The sequence below is a fragment of the Varanus komodoensis genome, unplaced genomic scaffold (assembly GCF_004798865.1).
Source record: "Varanus komodoensis strain SLA01 unplaced genomic scaffold, ASM479886v1 scaffold14_3, whole genome shotgun sequence".
In the NCBI taxonomy this organism is placed as follows: domain Eukaryota; kingdom Metazoa; phylum Chordata; class Lepidosauria; order Squamata; family Varanidae; genus Varanus; species Varanus komodoensis.
Window position 1 is genome coordinate 155,512 of NW_025335439.1, and position 17,163 is coordinate 172,674.

Here is a 17,163-nt window from a genome sequence, read left to right on the forward strand (position 1 = left end):
GCTGTATTCTTCCCAAACTTGCTTGGGAAAAACATTCGCTACAGCTTTCAAACTGCCATGCTTGGTAAAGACGGCACTTGCAAATGTCATCCTTTCATTGCTACTAATGAACTCATGAAATGGGGGGAAAAGGAAATCTGCCTTCACCTTTGGCAAACATCTGGGACAGGAAATGCCTTAAGGACCGCAATCGCAGCTGCCAAGAGACTGTTCCCAGGGAACCCGCGGGCACAAAGCCAGTTGTGCGGCATGCCCGCAGCTCCCTCCTGCACCACCCTGCTCACCCCGTGGCTGCGGCGCCGGCGGGGGGCGGGGGGAGCCAAGCCGCCTCCTTCCGCACAGGATCGCGCAAAACGCAACGGGTCAGCAGTACGAGGACTCCGGGGAGAGGCAAACTCTCCACGAGGGCCTTCGTGCTGCAGGGCGGGCCGACGCTGTTGCTGAACTGTTCCTCCAAACATTCCTGCAGAAAGCGCCCCGGGCTCTTGCCCCCACGCCAGCAGAGGACAGCGCGGTCCCTCGCCGCCTTGCTCACGGAACAGGCCGCGGCTTGCTTTCGCGCCCTGAGTCAAGGGCCCCTATTTGTGCGCATGCCCTGGGAGAGTGGAAACCCGATACTTCGGCTGTGAGTCAGCCCACGGGTCAGCTATTCAAGAGGTTCCGGGAAAGTAGCGGCCGCGAGAACCCGCAAGTTGCTCCCTTCCGTGCTCCTAGGAAAGGCAGGGCTTGCTGGCCGCCTGCAGCAGTCCCAGCGCCTCTTCGCCCGGCAGCGTAGCTTCAGAGCCGTCCGTGGACCAACCATTTCTCTGCTCCTTCCCTCCCGGTACGGTCGGTTTCTCTCTTGCTAGTGCTTTGCACCAGTTGTAATGCGGGGGCGGGCGGGGAGTGTGACCCGGAGATTGGGGAGCGGATGCGTGAAGACTTCTCGCGCATGGATTAAACGCGCATGTTTATCTGGTAACAATTTCCTAAAGAGTAGGGCTAAACAGTGCGCCGCTCTGAGCATGTAGCGGGTGTCGGCGATCGTTGCTCTGTTTTAGCTCCCTGGAGACGCTGGGTCCTGGTCCCTCCGATAAGGTAGCGCGTAGACCGGCAGCTCCCTTGTGCCATAAACCTCTGCGGACAGGATTCCACGTAAACATAAGCATTTAAAAGCCTGTGCGACAATAAATCCGCTGTTTTAGTTTGAAGGTTTAGTTTGGATGATGCGGGTGTGGCTTGCTAGTTGAAGAGAGACAAGCGGAGAAAGTTTGGGAATAGGGATGGGGCATCCTTTGTGGAACAAGGCAGTGGCCGGGTGTGGTGTTTGCAGGGGCAATGGCGACGTCATTTTCACTTGCGTCTCCATGCTAGGAAAGGTTTCACCTGCCCAGTTTCTGCCTGCAGAGTGTTTGTTAAAACCTAGGAGCGTGGAAAGGAAAGGGAAAGTACTTGCAGCTCCCCGTCGCTATTTTTAGTTAAGTTTGCATTGGGGAATATCTAACAAGTTATTAGGTGTGGAAGGTGTATATTTTAATCCTCACTTTCGAGTGCAGCAATTTTTAATAAACCACCCAGACAGCTTCAACTATTGTGTGGCATAGAACTAAATAATAATTCCTTCAACTGTTTTTCCTTTGCTGCTGTGTTAAGATGCATTAGAACTCTGACCAGCTCACCTGATTTTCTCCAAGTCTGACGTTGACTGATGTGCTGCTCATACTTTAAGCTAAGTTGTAAAGGGTGTTTCCTAACAGGTGTGCTAGATGTGCCTTCCAGCATGTAGGAAAAGTTGGAGCAGCTGGTGGAGGCTGGTACAGGCTTTAATGCCACATTGCAGATTGCTGCACCTAAGTGAAAGTGACTGTGGTGTGGCAAATAGAAGGTGTCTTTCCTTCCTTGAATAAGGGTGGGGAGGTTGCCTGGGCTGACACAGTCATCAGGCTAATATAAGTTGCTATTCTATAGATGCTTTTTCAGAGGGCCTTAGAAATGTTTTAACTATACCAGGATACATATTAAAAGAGAACTGTTACGATAAAATAATGTTTCAGCAGGAGGAAGGAGTAATCCAGTGGTACATTCAATTTGTACTAAAAACTTCTTTTAAGGATTCAGTCTTACACAAGTTTAGGCCACCAGAAGAGACCTACAGCTCCCACACATGACTGGCTAGACAATGCCAGAAGTTGTTGGACTTATTACTGTATAAACCTATGTAGGATTGCACCCTAAACAGATGTCTACTATGGAAAAGGTGTGAGATATCCCTGTTTGTCTTGTGTCCTTCTGCCTTCCTGCTCTCATCACACGTGGGAATGTGCCTATATTCTACAGAGCAAGAATCAAAATTGATTTCAGTAGCACTGCACAGACATTGAACTGTGTGTCAAGAGGTTAGCAGAGGGGCATCGTGGTGTCAAGCACAGTCGGCGTTCCCTTACAATACAAATGCTAAAACTTTATTAAAAAAATAAAAGCAGCTAAAACAAAGTGAAGATAACTCATTCCAGGTGCTTTTCCTTTATAAAACTATCAAGCCCCTGGATAACCATGGTTGTAGCCTCAGCATAAAAGGCCTTCTTACAAGGCCTGGGACATTGCAAAGGATGGGATATAAAAGGTACCAAAAAGGTTAGTACCATGGGGAGGTCATTCCATAGATGGGGGCAGCACATATAAAGCCCTCCTTGTTGCCCTCCAAACCTGCCCCAGAGCTGGCACTCAGACAAAGTCTGTGGCTGTTGAGTGTGGTGTTGGGGTAGAGAGCAGCTGGCAGAGGCATTCAAATATGTGATGCAGTTCTAATGAGTGTAGCTCCTCCTACTGCATACAGCTTCACATGTGGGGGCTTGCTACTGACAGTACAATGGATGCACATAGATCATGGTCAAAACAGTTTGCTCTCCTTCATCAGGCTATATTCATTATAAAGAGCTGAAGGCCAGCAGTTGTGGGTTTCTTTGCGTAACATTTGGGGAACAGAATGGAACCCTCCCTGCCTTCGTGAAGCTGAAGCAGATCAAGGATTGGTTCTACAGTGTAATCCCATTTAATTGCCAGTATTTTTTTAAAATGTAGTTATGGTTGTCTGACTACAAGTTAATGATCAGAGTGCTGTATAAGTCATACGATCAAATGCATAACATTGTAATTGTGGGAGAAGCAGGAAGAGTTTGAAATGTGTTCATCATTAGTGCTTAACAAACAAGAGCATGACTCAAGCTACAGTGTGATCTGAAAACGAAGTCAGATTATGGTTGGTGTGGTTTTTTTTTTTTTTTCCCCCATGCTGGCTGCAACAGGGCAGAGGAAGGAGCTTGAGTTGCGCTTCCCACTTCTGAGCCAGAGCAGGGGGCCTGAAGCTCTGAACTATCCTCTGATGCTTCAGATGATACATAAGGGCTATTGATCATCTTGCTAGTTCATTAAGAGTGTATAACTTCAAGGATGCTGTATTGGGCCCAGAAGTAAACTGAGGGCATGTGATACTCAGTGCCTTTTTGTGTAGTTCTTTAAATAAAACCCTGAATGTGGCATGTAATGTACAAGAGAAATAATTTTAATTTAAACTTAATTTTCTATAGAAAGTGGATGTGCATTATTCTTTTCTTGCACTGTCTTATAAATTACTGTGTAGAGGTAATATGCTGTATTTGGGTGTCACATTAAGCCAAAATTCTGAAATAATCTGGTTTATTGAGAATGAATGGTACATGTTGTCCAACTGCTCTTGCTGTAAGAAAGAGCAGCTAAACAAACTATGCATTCTGTATCAATGTTTGTTGCATTGTAATATGAAAATTGACAATTCTGGCTTGTCTCCTCCCAGCAAAGATGAAATCACAAACTAAGAACAAATCATGGTTTGTGCCTCCAACTTGTCCAGGAAGAGACCTATGCCAGAGATCTTTAGCATGCCAGACATCCATGCCTGGGTTCGTCTTCAGATGATGATATTTTCATGCTCCGTTCCTTTGAACTTAGAAAATATGGGTTGATCCATTATGGTGACACACACGTGGGTTTTGGAAAGCTGGCTTCACTGTTTTAAAACATCCCTCTGGGTTGACCATCTGCGTTATCTCTGCTTATTCCATAGTTTCTGAGACATGGACAGTCTGACCGCAGCCAACACAGCCTTTTCGCTCGGCCTTTTCAAGAAGCTAAGTGAAAATAATAGAACAGTGAACCTGTTTTTTTCTCCTTGGAGCATTTCTTCTGCTCTTTCAATGGTCTGTTTGGGTGCAAAAGGTAACACAGCAGCCCAAATGTCAAAGGTAATAACTGCTATTAAAGTTAGATAACTTCTATTAAGAAAAAAAGGACTTTGACTCTGGATTGGGGATCTTGAGTGAGGTGTTTCCTTTTCTTTGTAACAAGCCATGCTGCAATTATGGGAATTAACATGCTTTTAAAGCTACCAGCCTTAGTACAGTTCCTGAGGGCCAAACTATATGAACCCCATTCAACGCAATCGAACTTACGGAATGGCTGACTTTTCAAAGTAATAGCAGGCACAGAGGACAACTGGAACCTGGTGGGGGAAAGGAGGCTTTTGTTCTTTGCTCCCCCTGCAGCCTTGATCTGGACTGGGGCCCTTGGCTATTTACCCTGGTAGACTGGAACTAATAAAACCTTTTCTTTCAAAGTAAATAGAGGAACCAATCGAGCTTCCTGCTATTTACTTTTCAAAAAGCCATTTATACCATTGCAAACTTCGTGGGTGGTTTTTCGTCTTGCTTGATCCAAAAAAAGTGCCTCCCACTGACTCAAGGACAGTGTTTTGGAAGCTGGGCAGAACCTGGGATAGCAGGCTGCCTTATAAGCCTGTTAATATATAATCAAGCCATGCCTGACATGGAGGCAAAACAGCCTAAGATTAGGTTACAGATAGTAGAGAAGTGTTCCTGATCTCACAAACTTAAGTAAAAGCTATCATGGTGACAGCATTATGTTCTTGAGCTTAGCTTGATTCCATAGAAAACAAGGCCTGTGCAATGTGACCCACCACACTTTAATTCTTCAAGGCCAGGTGCCTGATGCTCAGTGAGTAGAGATCATTGAACTATCATTGGCTTACCCAATGCATAGTTCTTGCATTCACATTCAGAATGGTGGGGTCAGGTTTCATGACTCCCAGATTGAACAGATCTATTGCAGATAATGTAATCTGTTTGAAAGATCATAGAAAAGGACAATGGGAGGATCTGTTTTTCCTTTCTTGCCTAGCTGATGTACCAGCATACCACAGATCCCATGTTTTTCTCCAGTGTATATGATAGGTTGTCTGTCAACTTGAAGAACATTCTTATATAGAATGTTACAGCCCGAAAACATTTCAGTTGGAAGAGGATCAAAGTGTTCCCTTTCTAACTTGAGTTGGTTCTTTGGTCCTCCTGGGTTTGAGATTTTTCTCAGGCAGTGCCGGTTGTGTGCATCTATTGTCAGTCTGGCTGCCCCTCCTGCTTTTGATTAGTCTAGCTAAATATTGCCGAGAAATGAATTTCAAATGTATAATTGAGCTTCAGTACAAAAAATAACACTTTTCTAACCATTCTCACACAGAAAAACTTGCTGAAAATGTCATGCTCATTGTGTATTAAAAGCTAGCTAGCTTGTTAAATGTTGTGGAAATTGATCTTTCAAATAAATCTTGGATTTTATGTTATCTTTGAATTTTGATAGAGTAACAGCATGCAGAATATGGTTGAATGGAAATTGGTATGAGTATGTCAAATTGAAATATGAAAATTGAAAATTAAACAAATACTCATTAACAAATTAAATTCAAGATCCACTAGCCCTAGGTTAAAAATGCATTTGGGTGGACTGGATACATTCCATATAAAATGCAATTGATGCCTATTCCCTTGAGAGCCACTGGTGCAGTGAGTAGGGTGCTGGGCTGGGGACCTGGGTTCTAGTCCACACTTGGTCATGATGTTCAATGTGTGACTTGGGCCAGTCATTCACTCTCAGCCCAACCTACCTCATTTCTATGAGGCTAAAATGGAGCTATGTAAAGCTTCCTTAGATTACTCAAAGAGGAAAAAAAGGTGTGATGTAATTGTAGTATTTATTTATTTATTAAAACATTTTTAATTTATTAAAACATTTATTAAAATATAATTGTAGTATAATAAGTCTGAGATGATGCTCTTTATTCAAGAGACGGTTTTTCATGCAAGTCTTGGCAATGTCTTTCCATTATGCTTCCCAATTGCAGCCCAGGATCCATCAAAGTAACTGCCTTCAATGTAAGGATTTGCAAAGCAAAATTATGGGTAGGTTGTTTCTTGGATGCTTTTCCAGGAGAACTTGTATTAATCAAGTGCTTCACTCTACCCAGGAAAAAAGATTCTGAATCTATTAAGAAGCCATGTAAAATCTCTCATGATATGAAGCTGTAGTAGGTCTGGTCCGGATAGCTGTCGAGTGGCCTTTTCCTGATACCCACAGAAACAGCAGCTGGAATACACTGTGCTAGAAATTTAACTGGAGTCATATTTCCAAAATGGTGGTTGGAAGCTTTGGGTCAATGGCCGAACCAAAGGGACATCACCAGCAAAAACCCAGCTTGTGCGTACACTCAGCTCAGAAGATACAAATGTGAAATGCATTTGCCACTCTTCTGGACTGACACAAAGCAGAAAGGAAATTCCTTGAAAAATGACTTGCTACATGTGGCACTATACCTCTGTGTGAATGTTTTTATCACCCATGACGTCTTAAATGGATTATGCTGCTTTTCATATGAACTAGATGTCTGTTTTTCCCAGAATTTTGGGATGCTGCTCAAGCTAATTTATACCATAACAGGTTTTCCTTTCTGCACTTGCCAAGATTATTTTAAAACTTGAAAACAGCAGAAGCTGACTGTTATTTGTCTCATTGGGGGTGGGAGGGGGGGAGGTGTCCTTGCTTACTTTTGATCTTTCTGTCTTGCAAGTCCAGAACAGGAATCAAACCATGTGATGTACCTAAATCAATTGTTTTAATATTACTCTTATTAACAATACTCATTGGAAAGTTGTTTCATTTTATTACCTTACCATCAAGCTCAAAATTTAAAGTAGGAAAAGGCCTCCCTGATTTTTCTGTTTGAGGTAACTGGTAAATATTTGCATCTTGCTTTCTGGCTGATGCAATTATTCATTACAGAGCTTTTTTTAAAGTGTCCCTTGATAAATATTGGTGTTCATACTTGAATACAGTCTAAAATGGAACTGATATTATTAACACTCTATCTTGTAGGTGCTGTCTTTGACTGCAGGTGATCAGATTCACCAGGAGTACGAGAAACACATGTCAGAAATCAACAAACCTGGCACCAAGTACTTGCTTAGACTTGCCAACAGACTCTTTGGAGAAACTTCATATGAGTTTCTAACAGTAAGTTACACTGTTCACTTATCTGTTGGATAACTATATGCATGTACTCTCCATTCTGATAAGTAGTGAGTAATCTTTCCCTGATACAAATCAAACAAGGAACCCTTTTCTATTTCTCAGTCATATGCACTGACAAATTTGAAAGGACATTTCAAGACCAATCAACACTTGGAAATTGGGCTGCAGAAGCATTTAAACACTGTTTTAAGAGAAGGGGGTATGAGAGAGAGAGTCAGAAGGGCCTGGGGCAGCCCCAGCAGGACGGCTCCTGAAACACTCTTTTATTCCTCTGATCAGTGGTGACCATCTTGAGTCTTTGGAACCAGATGGTACCCAACCAATCTGCTTGAAAGCTGGATTCCCCCATGCCACCAGCCAGGGCATCAGTGGCATTTGCTCCAGCCCCCTCCGTCACTTTGCCCCCCTTCCTTGGGGAAAGTGAAAGATCACCCCCAGGACCCCTGCCTGGTTAAACAGAAATCCTCGCTTCACCTCCTTGGGGTGTGTGTTTTGTAGGAGCCATGTTTGAATCAAAAGTAGAGGATAGGTGTGTCCTATGTTGCCAGTGGACCAACTTGTCCACAGGGAATTTTCCATTCAGTGCTCCCCTTGACTGGTCTTCCTTCTGCATTAGTGTGAGTTATGGCACTGTGCTGTTTTCCTCTATTCTAGATGAAACACATGACAATATTGATATTAACAGTTCATAAGCCATGGTAAATTCATCCACTTGTTTCTTCCCTTACAGTATGCCAGTTTCCTCCTAAAGCAATGTTAGCTGAAGAATCACAAAGATAACTGAGACTTGCATCGCTCATTGTTAATAAACTTTAACATCTTCCATGGGGCAGCTGTAAAGCTGAACAACAGGTTATGCCAGAACATGTATTATGCTATTTTAAAAAAACAACAATGAATAGGATTTAAATAAAAAATAGGCTTTACAGAACTGGAAGGAACATCACCAGGAGGAACTGGAGATCAGTGGTAATCCTTTAATTTGCATGTATGGGCAAATTTATTTATTTATTTATTTATTTATTTATTTAAACAACTTATATGCTGCCCCATCGCATGAGCCTCGGTGCGGCTTACAATCATAAAATCCCACATAAAATCCCCCAAAAAATCATCAAATAATTAAAATACATAAAATAAAATAGTGGACACAGCCTGTTCAATTTAAAATCAACAAATAAACCATTAACAGTTAAAATAGCATTTAAATAAAAAGGTCTTGGCCTGGCACCGAAAAACAAATAAGGACGGCGCCAGGCAGACCTCTCTGGGGAGCACATTCCATAGGTTGGGCGCCACCGCAGAGAAAGCCCTCCTCCGAGTACTCACCCTCCTAATATCCTTTACGGAGGGTTCCCAAAGAATTTAAGTCTACTGCATTGCCAATTAGAGTAGATGAGCATAATTCGACCACTGGTATGATTTAGAATGGGGCATCTTTTCCATATTTTCTGCAGAAAGGCAGAATGGTGACACCTTTGCACACAAAATAGTAGAAGAGAGTGTAATCCAGTGAAACTGATGGGGGAAAATAGATTTAAAATGGCAGATACAAGGAATTAATCGCCACAAGGTGATGGCTGTTAGAAAAGGGGATTTCATTTTCAGCTTGGCACTTTCAGGGGTTTATAGTCATACCCCAAAATGAAGTTGGGCTTTGATTCACCAAATATTGCATCCAATGGTGCCCTTGCACTAGAAAAATTCTTCTGCTCACATAAGTGCTGTTTCCAAATTTGCAGAAGGGTAAAGACAATCCAGAGCTGTGTATATAATCTCTTGTGTAAGACACAGTATTGACTCATGCAGAACTCTTTCTGACATGGCCCACTGCAGCTCCTGCATGACATTTCCTTATTCACCATTTCTCAAATTGTAATGCATCATGAGCCAGCATTGCAAGAAGCCTTTCCTCCAGCTTTTGAACAAAGGTTCCTGGGAACAGTAGCAATGCACCCCCCCCCCCTTGACTCTTCAGAATCAGCTCCTTGTTTGAAAGTGAGGGGTCCTCCTGCTGTTCAGTGAACTTGCAAGGGTCGAATGGGAAAGAACACTAGACCGAACGCAGTCCTGTACTTGCTCAGCTGGGGCGAGAGATGTGTTGCTTACCCTTTGAGTAGACAAGCCTAGGATTACATTCCATGTGGCTCTTCCCATCCGGCCTGATCAGTCTTACGTCTCTGATGTATTGTGTTTTGTGGAAACGTAACTATCTGCTGGGCACCACTTGCCCAAGCTCAGACCGAAGTTGATTTTTCTATTTTATCTGATGCATTAATGTCATAAGTCAACTTCCCAAATTATATACAGCTATCTGAACAATGGTATAAATTATGTCCCACTTCTTCCTTTGAGGTAAAACGTGGATGAAAGTACAGAATTTTAGAAAGGTTCTGCTATTAATCTGTCACCTTCTTCTTGAGGCATTTACAAACTCCACTCAGAAATTCTACCATGCCGATCTAGAGAAAGTTGACTTCATCAGAACAGCAGAAGACTCCAGAGAACACATAAATTCCTGGGTAGAAAAACAAACAGAAGGTGGGTAAATCTTGAATTCCATCTTATCTGTCTTTTCATTTTTTTTTCTTGCTTTTAAAAAAAAAGCAGAGTCCATGAAAGTTAAGTGTCGGGGAGAGGGCAGCGTCTCCTATTAACACAACTCTTTAATCCCTGGTATAGGTAAAATCCAAAATCTGCTTGCCCCGGGCATTGTTAATGCTCTTACAAGGCTGGTTTTGGTGAATGCGCTCTATTTCAAGGGAGACTGGGCAGAACAGTTCCAGAAGAATTGTACAGCAGAGAGGCCATTCAAAATCAACAAGGTACGAGGTGAAAAAATCTACAGCACATCACATTACAGTTTTTTAGTGATTTATTACTCTGCAACACTCCTTACTCATTCCATTAGATTACTAGTCTTGATCTTTAGACTTTAACATAATTTGAAACATCCAGTGTAAATTTCCTGCAACTGTAGGAGGTGAAACTACCTTGCTTCCGCAGTGAATGACTTCCTCAGGCTTGCATTTCTATGTCACTTTTTTCTGGATGTTAGTGATATTCATTCTTCTGCTATAAGCCTTTGTCCCAGTTCCAAATCTCACATTTGACTTTCAGAGGAAAGTATGCACAATGTACTAATCTTGCCACTAAACCATAAATTATCTAAGTCAGTATCTTACCTTCTTAAATTACTTAGCTAGGGATCTGAGAATTACATGGTACATGTCCATGGGCTTACACAAATTACAAGAAAAATACTTGACATCCTTTTTTTGGGGGGGGCGGGGGTAGTAGATTCCCTCCTATTCTTAAGTGCCATATCACAAATGGTGTTTGTAGCTTCTGCTGCTGTCCAATGCATTTTGCATCAGGAGTTGCTAAAGAGGAAAAGCTAGCCCAGAGAAATTCTAGTTAGTGTACTACTAAGATCCCAGCCTTTGTTTTGTTTGTTAAATTATACATATATAAACCTTTCAGTACAGCAAACAACTTGAAGGGTTTTTTGATGTAGAAAATAGCTGGTCTTTTTATTTCACTCTTATGAATTAATGTTTGACAAGGAAAGGAGAAATGTGAGCACATGTCATAAATAACTCCCAGGGCACAAGAGGAATCAAATGATCATTGTTCAAGATGTTAAAATACATGACTGCAATAAACTGATAACTCTTCAGTCAAGGATTAATCTTGCCAACCCAGCCTCAACCCAGGGTTTGAACTTTTATCTCTTTTCAGGGATTGAGAATAATACCCAGACTGCCATATGTAGGGAACAGTTGTTTACCCCTTTTCTCTTCTATTCTGGCCTCATAAAAATTCTCCTCTGTATATGCTATATGCCTTGAATGCTATATGCCTCCTTCATTGTTTAACTTGTGTAAATACCCTCCCCCCCACATGCTTGGTCTAAATGAAGTGGATAACTGCCAGAAAACTGAGGCACTGGCCTTGTAAACCTTGTGTTTCCATAGTGATAAAAAGGTACAAAATAAAAACATGTAATTATAAACAAGGTTGCAAAGCTTTTGCCAGCTCTAGTACCTTCAACAGTATGATTTGTGGGTATTAGTTATTGATAATGCTGACTCCCACACATAAAAATCTGATATGAGAAAACTGCTGTTAAAAGGACATGCCTGTGTTTTTGTTTCCTTCTAGTGGTCAGTTCACTCAAGTTTATTTCAGACTACCAGCCATAACATACAAATATAACACATTAATTTGGTTCTACAGCTATTATAATCATAAAGGATGCTATCTGATTAAAAGTATAAAGTGATTGTACACAAATAAAATCCATGGTCAATTAAATGCTAAGAGTACATAAAACTCATGTACAAGTAAAATCCATGTTTTAATCTATCAATAAAATAGTGTGCCCTTAACTTATCTCAGCTTTAGTAATTGTAGTCTAATATCAGTGGCCATAAGTAGAAATTTTGCTACATCCATTGTGATCCCAGGTTTAACATCTGCCAATAAAATAGAACCATAAAATTTGAATTTCCTGGATAAGATTAAAAATTGGGAAAGAGAATAGGTTCAGATAACTCTAAAATTCACAATATAGTAAGTATGGGCTTACTATATTGTTTCGACTTAGCCCTTTCCACAAGGATAACATCGGAGATGTCAAGAGGCCTTTCTGTCATTATTGATGTTTAATGTAATCAGTGTTAATTGCTCTGCTGCTTGGGAAATATGTAAGGAGGTAGGATAACTGGCAGACAGATAGGTATTCCCTGGTTGTAAACCAAGATGGACAGTTGAACAAACTCTCTTTGCTGTCATCTGTAGATTTTGCAAATTTGGATCCAGTAGCCTCATTTGATACATCTGATTGCATTATCCAACTCCAATGGTAAAAGGTACCAAGGGGTATCCAGTGGATTCCCTTTGTTAACAGAATATGTTGAGTCAATATACATATCAGTCAAAACTAATGATAAATTTTCCAGGTCTGTTAATGATAAACATGTTGTTATTACATGCTGTTGTGTCTGACTTATGCAACGCTATGAATGAACATCCCCCAGAATGACCTGTTCTTGACACCCTGCTCAGCTCTTGTGAACTCAAGGCTGCAGCTTGCTTTATGGAATCGATCCATCTCACAGTTGGTCGTCGTCATCTTCTGCCTTCAGCTTTCCCTAGCATTACTCTTTTCTCTAGAAATGATGCCTTATGATGTGCTCAAAGTATGACAGCTTCATTTTTGTCATTTTTGCTTCCAGGGAAAGGTCTTGCTTGACTTAATCTAGGACCCACATGTTCATCTTTCTGTCAGTCCAGGATATTCACAAAGCTCACTCCAGCACCATGTTTTGAACCCATCCATTTTTCCCCATCAGTTTTCTTTACTGTCTTGCTTTCTGACCCATATATAGTGTTAAGGATATACTAATATCTAATGCTGGTCTAACCAAAGTCCCAGTCATTTGCATTAGGGCGGCTAATAAGACTGAGGCTCGTTTTAGTGAGACTGTTATTGCAGTTTCTCAAGAGCAGCCCTGAATGCTCCAGCCCCCACTTCTGCCTGCTTCTAACTCATCTTCTCTACTTACAGAACGAAAGCAAGCCAGTGCAGATGATGTTTAAGAAGGCGAAATACAGGGTGACCTACATAGCGGATTACTATACCACTATTCTTGAGATTCCCTATGTTGATAATGAACTGAGCATGATCATTCTGCTTCCTGATCAAATCAGAGATGATTCCACCGGCCTGGAGAAGGTGAGGCATTGCACTGAAGGAAATCTAAATTCTTGTCCACTGGGGGTTGTGGCTAGCTGAGCATGGCCCTAGCATCTACCTTCCACCCTATTCAGAGTGGTCATTTTCATTCCCATGAACATAATTGTTGGTCCACCAAAAATATTTCCCCTCTATAGAAGAGGGTAGAAATCCGCAGAACTCCAGGGCATGGAAGTATATCCCTCTTGCCTCAAAGCAGGAGAGTGCCATTATCTGTGTATATTTGATCACTCCCAGTAATATTCTACTTCTCACCAGCAATATTCTTACCTCCCAGTCTGTTTTGCTGTCAACTCATGGGTATGTGTCATCAGTAATGATGGTGGAGAGCAAGACCCAGTCTTCAGGTTTTTTAGGGTCATCCTGTGAACAGATCCATAGTTCCTGGTGGGGAAAGAGTTGAACAGGATGGAAGGTGTACCTTCCTGTTGCCTGTCTCTGCGAAGGAACAGGTGCATAGGGCAAGCAGTGCTGGTGCCTTCCTGTGCCACCTTCTCAAGCCCTGGAAGTGGCACACAGCACACGCTGGCTCGCTTCCTGCCCTCGGATGGGGTGGCCACGTGAGGATGGGATTGTGGGTCAGGGGACGGCCTAACTGCTGCCCTGCCCTGCCACTGGGAAAAGGGGAAATGCGGCCGAGAGTCCTGCAGCACCCTGTGTGCTTTCCTCTGAAGGGAAGCAAGCAGAGTGCCTCTTTCCTTCCCACAACTCCACAACAGCAGTGGGCACAATCCAGCCCATGCCTCTTCTCAAGTCCCAGCTGGGGCTTGAGAAAGTAGAGATGGCAGATCTTCATGCCACCTCCGCCTTGGAAAGGAGGCGGCGTGTGGGTCAGCCGGTGGGAGCCCAGCAAGGGTCAGGCCTTCCCTTCTGATGCTCCACTTCGGGTTCCCTGCCCAGCGCTCCTGCAGAAGTTGGGGGATTGCTTGTGAGCATGAGGAGGAGCACTGGCAGGGCGGCAGAAGACAGCATTTGTGAGTGGCAGGTTTGCACTCTGCAGTGCTCCTGCAGCATCCCCTGCGAGGGTAAAGTTACCACAGGGTTAATGTGTTGTGTGACACCTCCTGATATGAGTCCGAATCACATGGGCATATAGCTTTTGGATATGGGGACAGAGAGTAGCACTCTTAGTTTGAAAGAAAGATTAGGCAAATTCATTGCTGTTGACGTACCTCCTTAGTTACAGGATTGAATAATAAAGCCTCTCTATTCAGGGCAGTGTCCCTCTCAGCTTCGCCCTTATTCTTTCTAGATCTGGCCACTCCTGTCATGGCATGCATGTGTGGCACTGTGACTCCCTGAGCCTTTTAAGCCATAGTACTAAGATTTATATCTACAACCAGGACTTTTAATGCTTCATATTTAATAATATGAGTTGTTATCTCATTATAGCTAGAGAGAGAAATGACTTATGAGAAATTCATCGACTGGATCAACCCAGAGATGATGGACCTTACTACAATTGAGCTGTTTCTTCCTAAATTTAAACTGGAGGAAAAATATGATCTGAAGCCTGTCTTGAGCAGCATGGGAATGACTGAGGCTTTTGAACCAAACAAGGCCGATTTCTCAGGAATGTCACCCAACAATGACTTATTCCTGTCTGAGGTTGTCCACAAAATCTTTCTGGAGGTAAATGAAGAGGGAACTGTGGCGGCCGCTGCTACAGGAGCTGTTATGAATATGCGGTGTGCCATGATTGTGCAGCAGTTCATAGCTGACCATCCCTTCCTCTTTCTTATAAGGCACAATAAAACAGGAGGCATCCTCTTCTATGGTAGATTTTGTTCTCCCTAAAGGTTTTCTGTTGTCTGTGGACCATGTAAACACACCTCACTGTGGCCTGCTGCCAAATATATGAAGCTTTGCTTTCTCATTAGATTCTCTCACATATAATCGAATTATGTAATGCTGGGAGCTGTCATTGCTACTGTTCAACTTGCAGCAGTCTCTTGGAGCTCTGTTACTATTGGAGCAATGGCTTTGCATGCAAGGATTGCTCCAAGGTAGGCCATGGAGGCAGCGATTGTCTTTTTTGCAAGCTCCTCAATGGATTTGTGTTCTGGGTGCCTTATGCAGTTCAAGAAAATCTTTCACAAACCATGAGCAAAACAAAGAGGAAGCAGACTTTACTCACTGTACCCTTCATTTTTTTAATGTACTGTACTCAAGAGATCAGGTCTAATTTTTCAAGAGGCTTGGCTCAAGTTGATAACACCTTTGTGAGTTTTTGTGTCCAGAGTGCCTTCTTCTCTCCTGGTTTGGATGCCACCTTCTTTGGGGCATTTTCCCCTAGTGTTGCAGTCAACTCCAAAGAGTTTCTTTCAAAGGTGATTACACAGTAAACTTTTATATGTATTCGATAAAACAATACAAGCATACATTTTTTTATGTATTTGATAACAAAATAGTTGTTTAGTTTCAGTTTCTGGTGTTGAAGTTGGCACATAAATCTTATCCGAACTTAATTACAGTAGCAATGTAAAAAAGAAGGGGGGGAAGCTTTGTTCTGGTCCTTCCAGTACTAAAAGATTTCATGCTTTTGCTACTTGTCAGTTACAGCCTTCTTTGCGAAGCTGAAGAATATAAGTATGAAAGGTTGGGGATTCTAATGTACTTGCATATTTGAAAAAATATATAACTGCACAGAAATATCTAGCCTACAGTTGAGACTCAGCATTCCACAATAGAGATTTACCTTGCTTAAGTGTATGACTGGATTTTGATGTAATTTGTGGATTAAAAATTAAACTGAAAAACTATATGATGTTTCCCAACTGTGGTGTAGCTGCCAGCTTAATGAGCAGGCCCATAACATGGGTCTCTGTCCATTGCAGAGCTGCTGCATTGCTGAAACCAGTGAGCAGCGGCACACTTGGTGTATCTGCTAGCTGGGGCGGCTTGATGAGTTCGAGAAAAGCCCTGGCTTGGCTTTGGTGGTTACTGGCTCATTCAGCTCAAGGAATGGACCGCATCAACTCCACTTAGCATGTTTCAAGCTGACTCTCGCGTGCAGGGAGTCCCCTGTGCGCTTGACACACAGGCTCAATTCACAGGTGGTGCAGAACAGCCATGGGGGAATTTTCCTGCAGGTCTTCTTGCTTCCACAGCAGCAGCCATGCAGGGCCTGGGGGAACATGGCATAACTTGTCATTATATATAGAAACAGAGCGAGTCAGAAGGGGCCTCCTGGGCCATCTAGTCTGACCCCCAGCTCCAGCTGGCTCTGCTCATGACATGCCTACCATGTGCATGCCCAGCCTATCCTTGAACACCCTCAAAGATGGGATTTCAGCCATCTCCCATAGAAGCCCATTCCATACCCTTGGGGTCCTAACTGTCTGGAAGTACTTCCTGGCATCCAAATTGAACCTTGGTTCCCTGAACTTGGCTCTGTTGGAACGTGTCCCACCTTCCTCTGCAGGGGAGAACTGCCTTCCTCTATCCACTTCCGTGTGACACCCCCTCATGTACTATATGTCGTTTAACAGATACCCTTGGAGTTTCATCTTCTCCAGGGTGAAAAGACCCAATTCCCTCAGTCTTGTTTTATGTGGCTTTCCCTGCAATCCAGCCACCATCCTTGTGGCCCTTCGCTGCACTGACTCTAACCTGGTTATAGCCTTCCTGTAATGTGGAGCCCAGAACTGAACACAATACTCCAGTTGCATATGCACCAGAATCGTAGAAAGTGGTAATAATACCTCTCTTGATCTAGAAGCCATACTTCTGGCTATGCAGCCAAGGGTGGCGTTCGCCTTCTTGACTGCCATGTCACACCGCTGACTCATTTTTAGCCTGCAGTCAACCAGCACCTCAAGATCCCTTTCACAAGTGCTGCTCTCCAGCCACTTGTCCCCTAACCTGTACTTATGACACCCATTCCTATGCCCCAAGCTCAAGACCTTGCACTTACCCACATTGAACACCATCCTGTTGTTCCCTGCCCACTTCCATAGTCTGTCCAGATCCTTCTGGCTCTTGAGTACCTGCTCCTCAGTTGTGGCCAC

The 17,163-nt window shown here is 43.0% G+C and overlaps 1 protein-coding gene across 1 annotated transcript; it reads left to right on the plus strand.

Annotated features, from left to right (window-relative positions):
• The first annotated feature begins 430 nt into the window (after positions 1 to 430).
• On the plus strand, positions 431 to 15,915 carry LOC123020619 (serpin B6-like). The gene is made up of 7 exons (XM_044424549.1): positions 431 to 823; positions 4,082 to 4,259; positions 7,237 to 7,374; positions 9,816 to 9,933; positions 10,075 to 10,217; positions 12,965 to 13,132; positions 14,546 to 15,915. The coding sequence occupies exons 2-7, from the start codon at positions 4,092 to 4,094 to the stop codon at positions 14,948 to 14,950; spliced, it is 1,140 nt and encodes a 379-aa protein (XP_044280484.1). The 5' UTR covers positions 431 to 823; positions 4,082 to 4,091; the 3' UTR covers positions 14,951 to 15,915.
• The last annotated feature ends 1,248 nt before the right edge of the window (positions 15,916 to 17,163 follow it).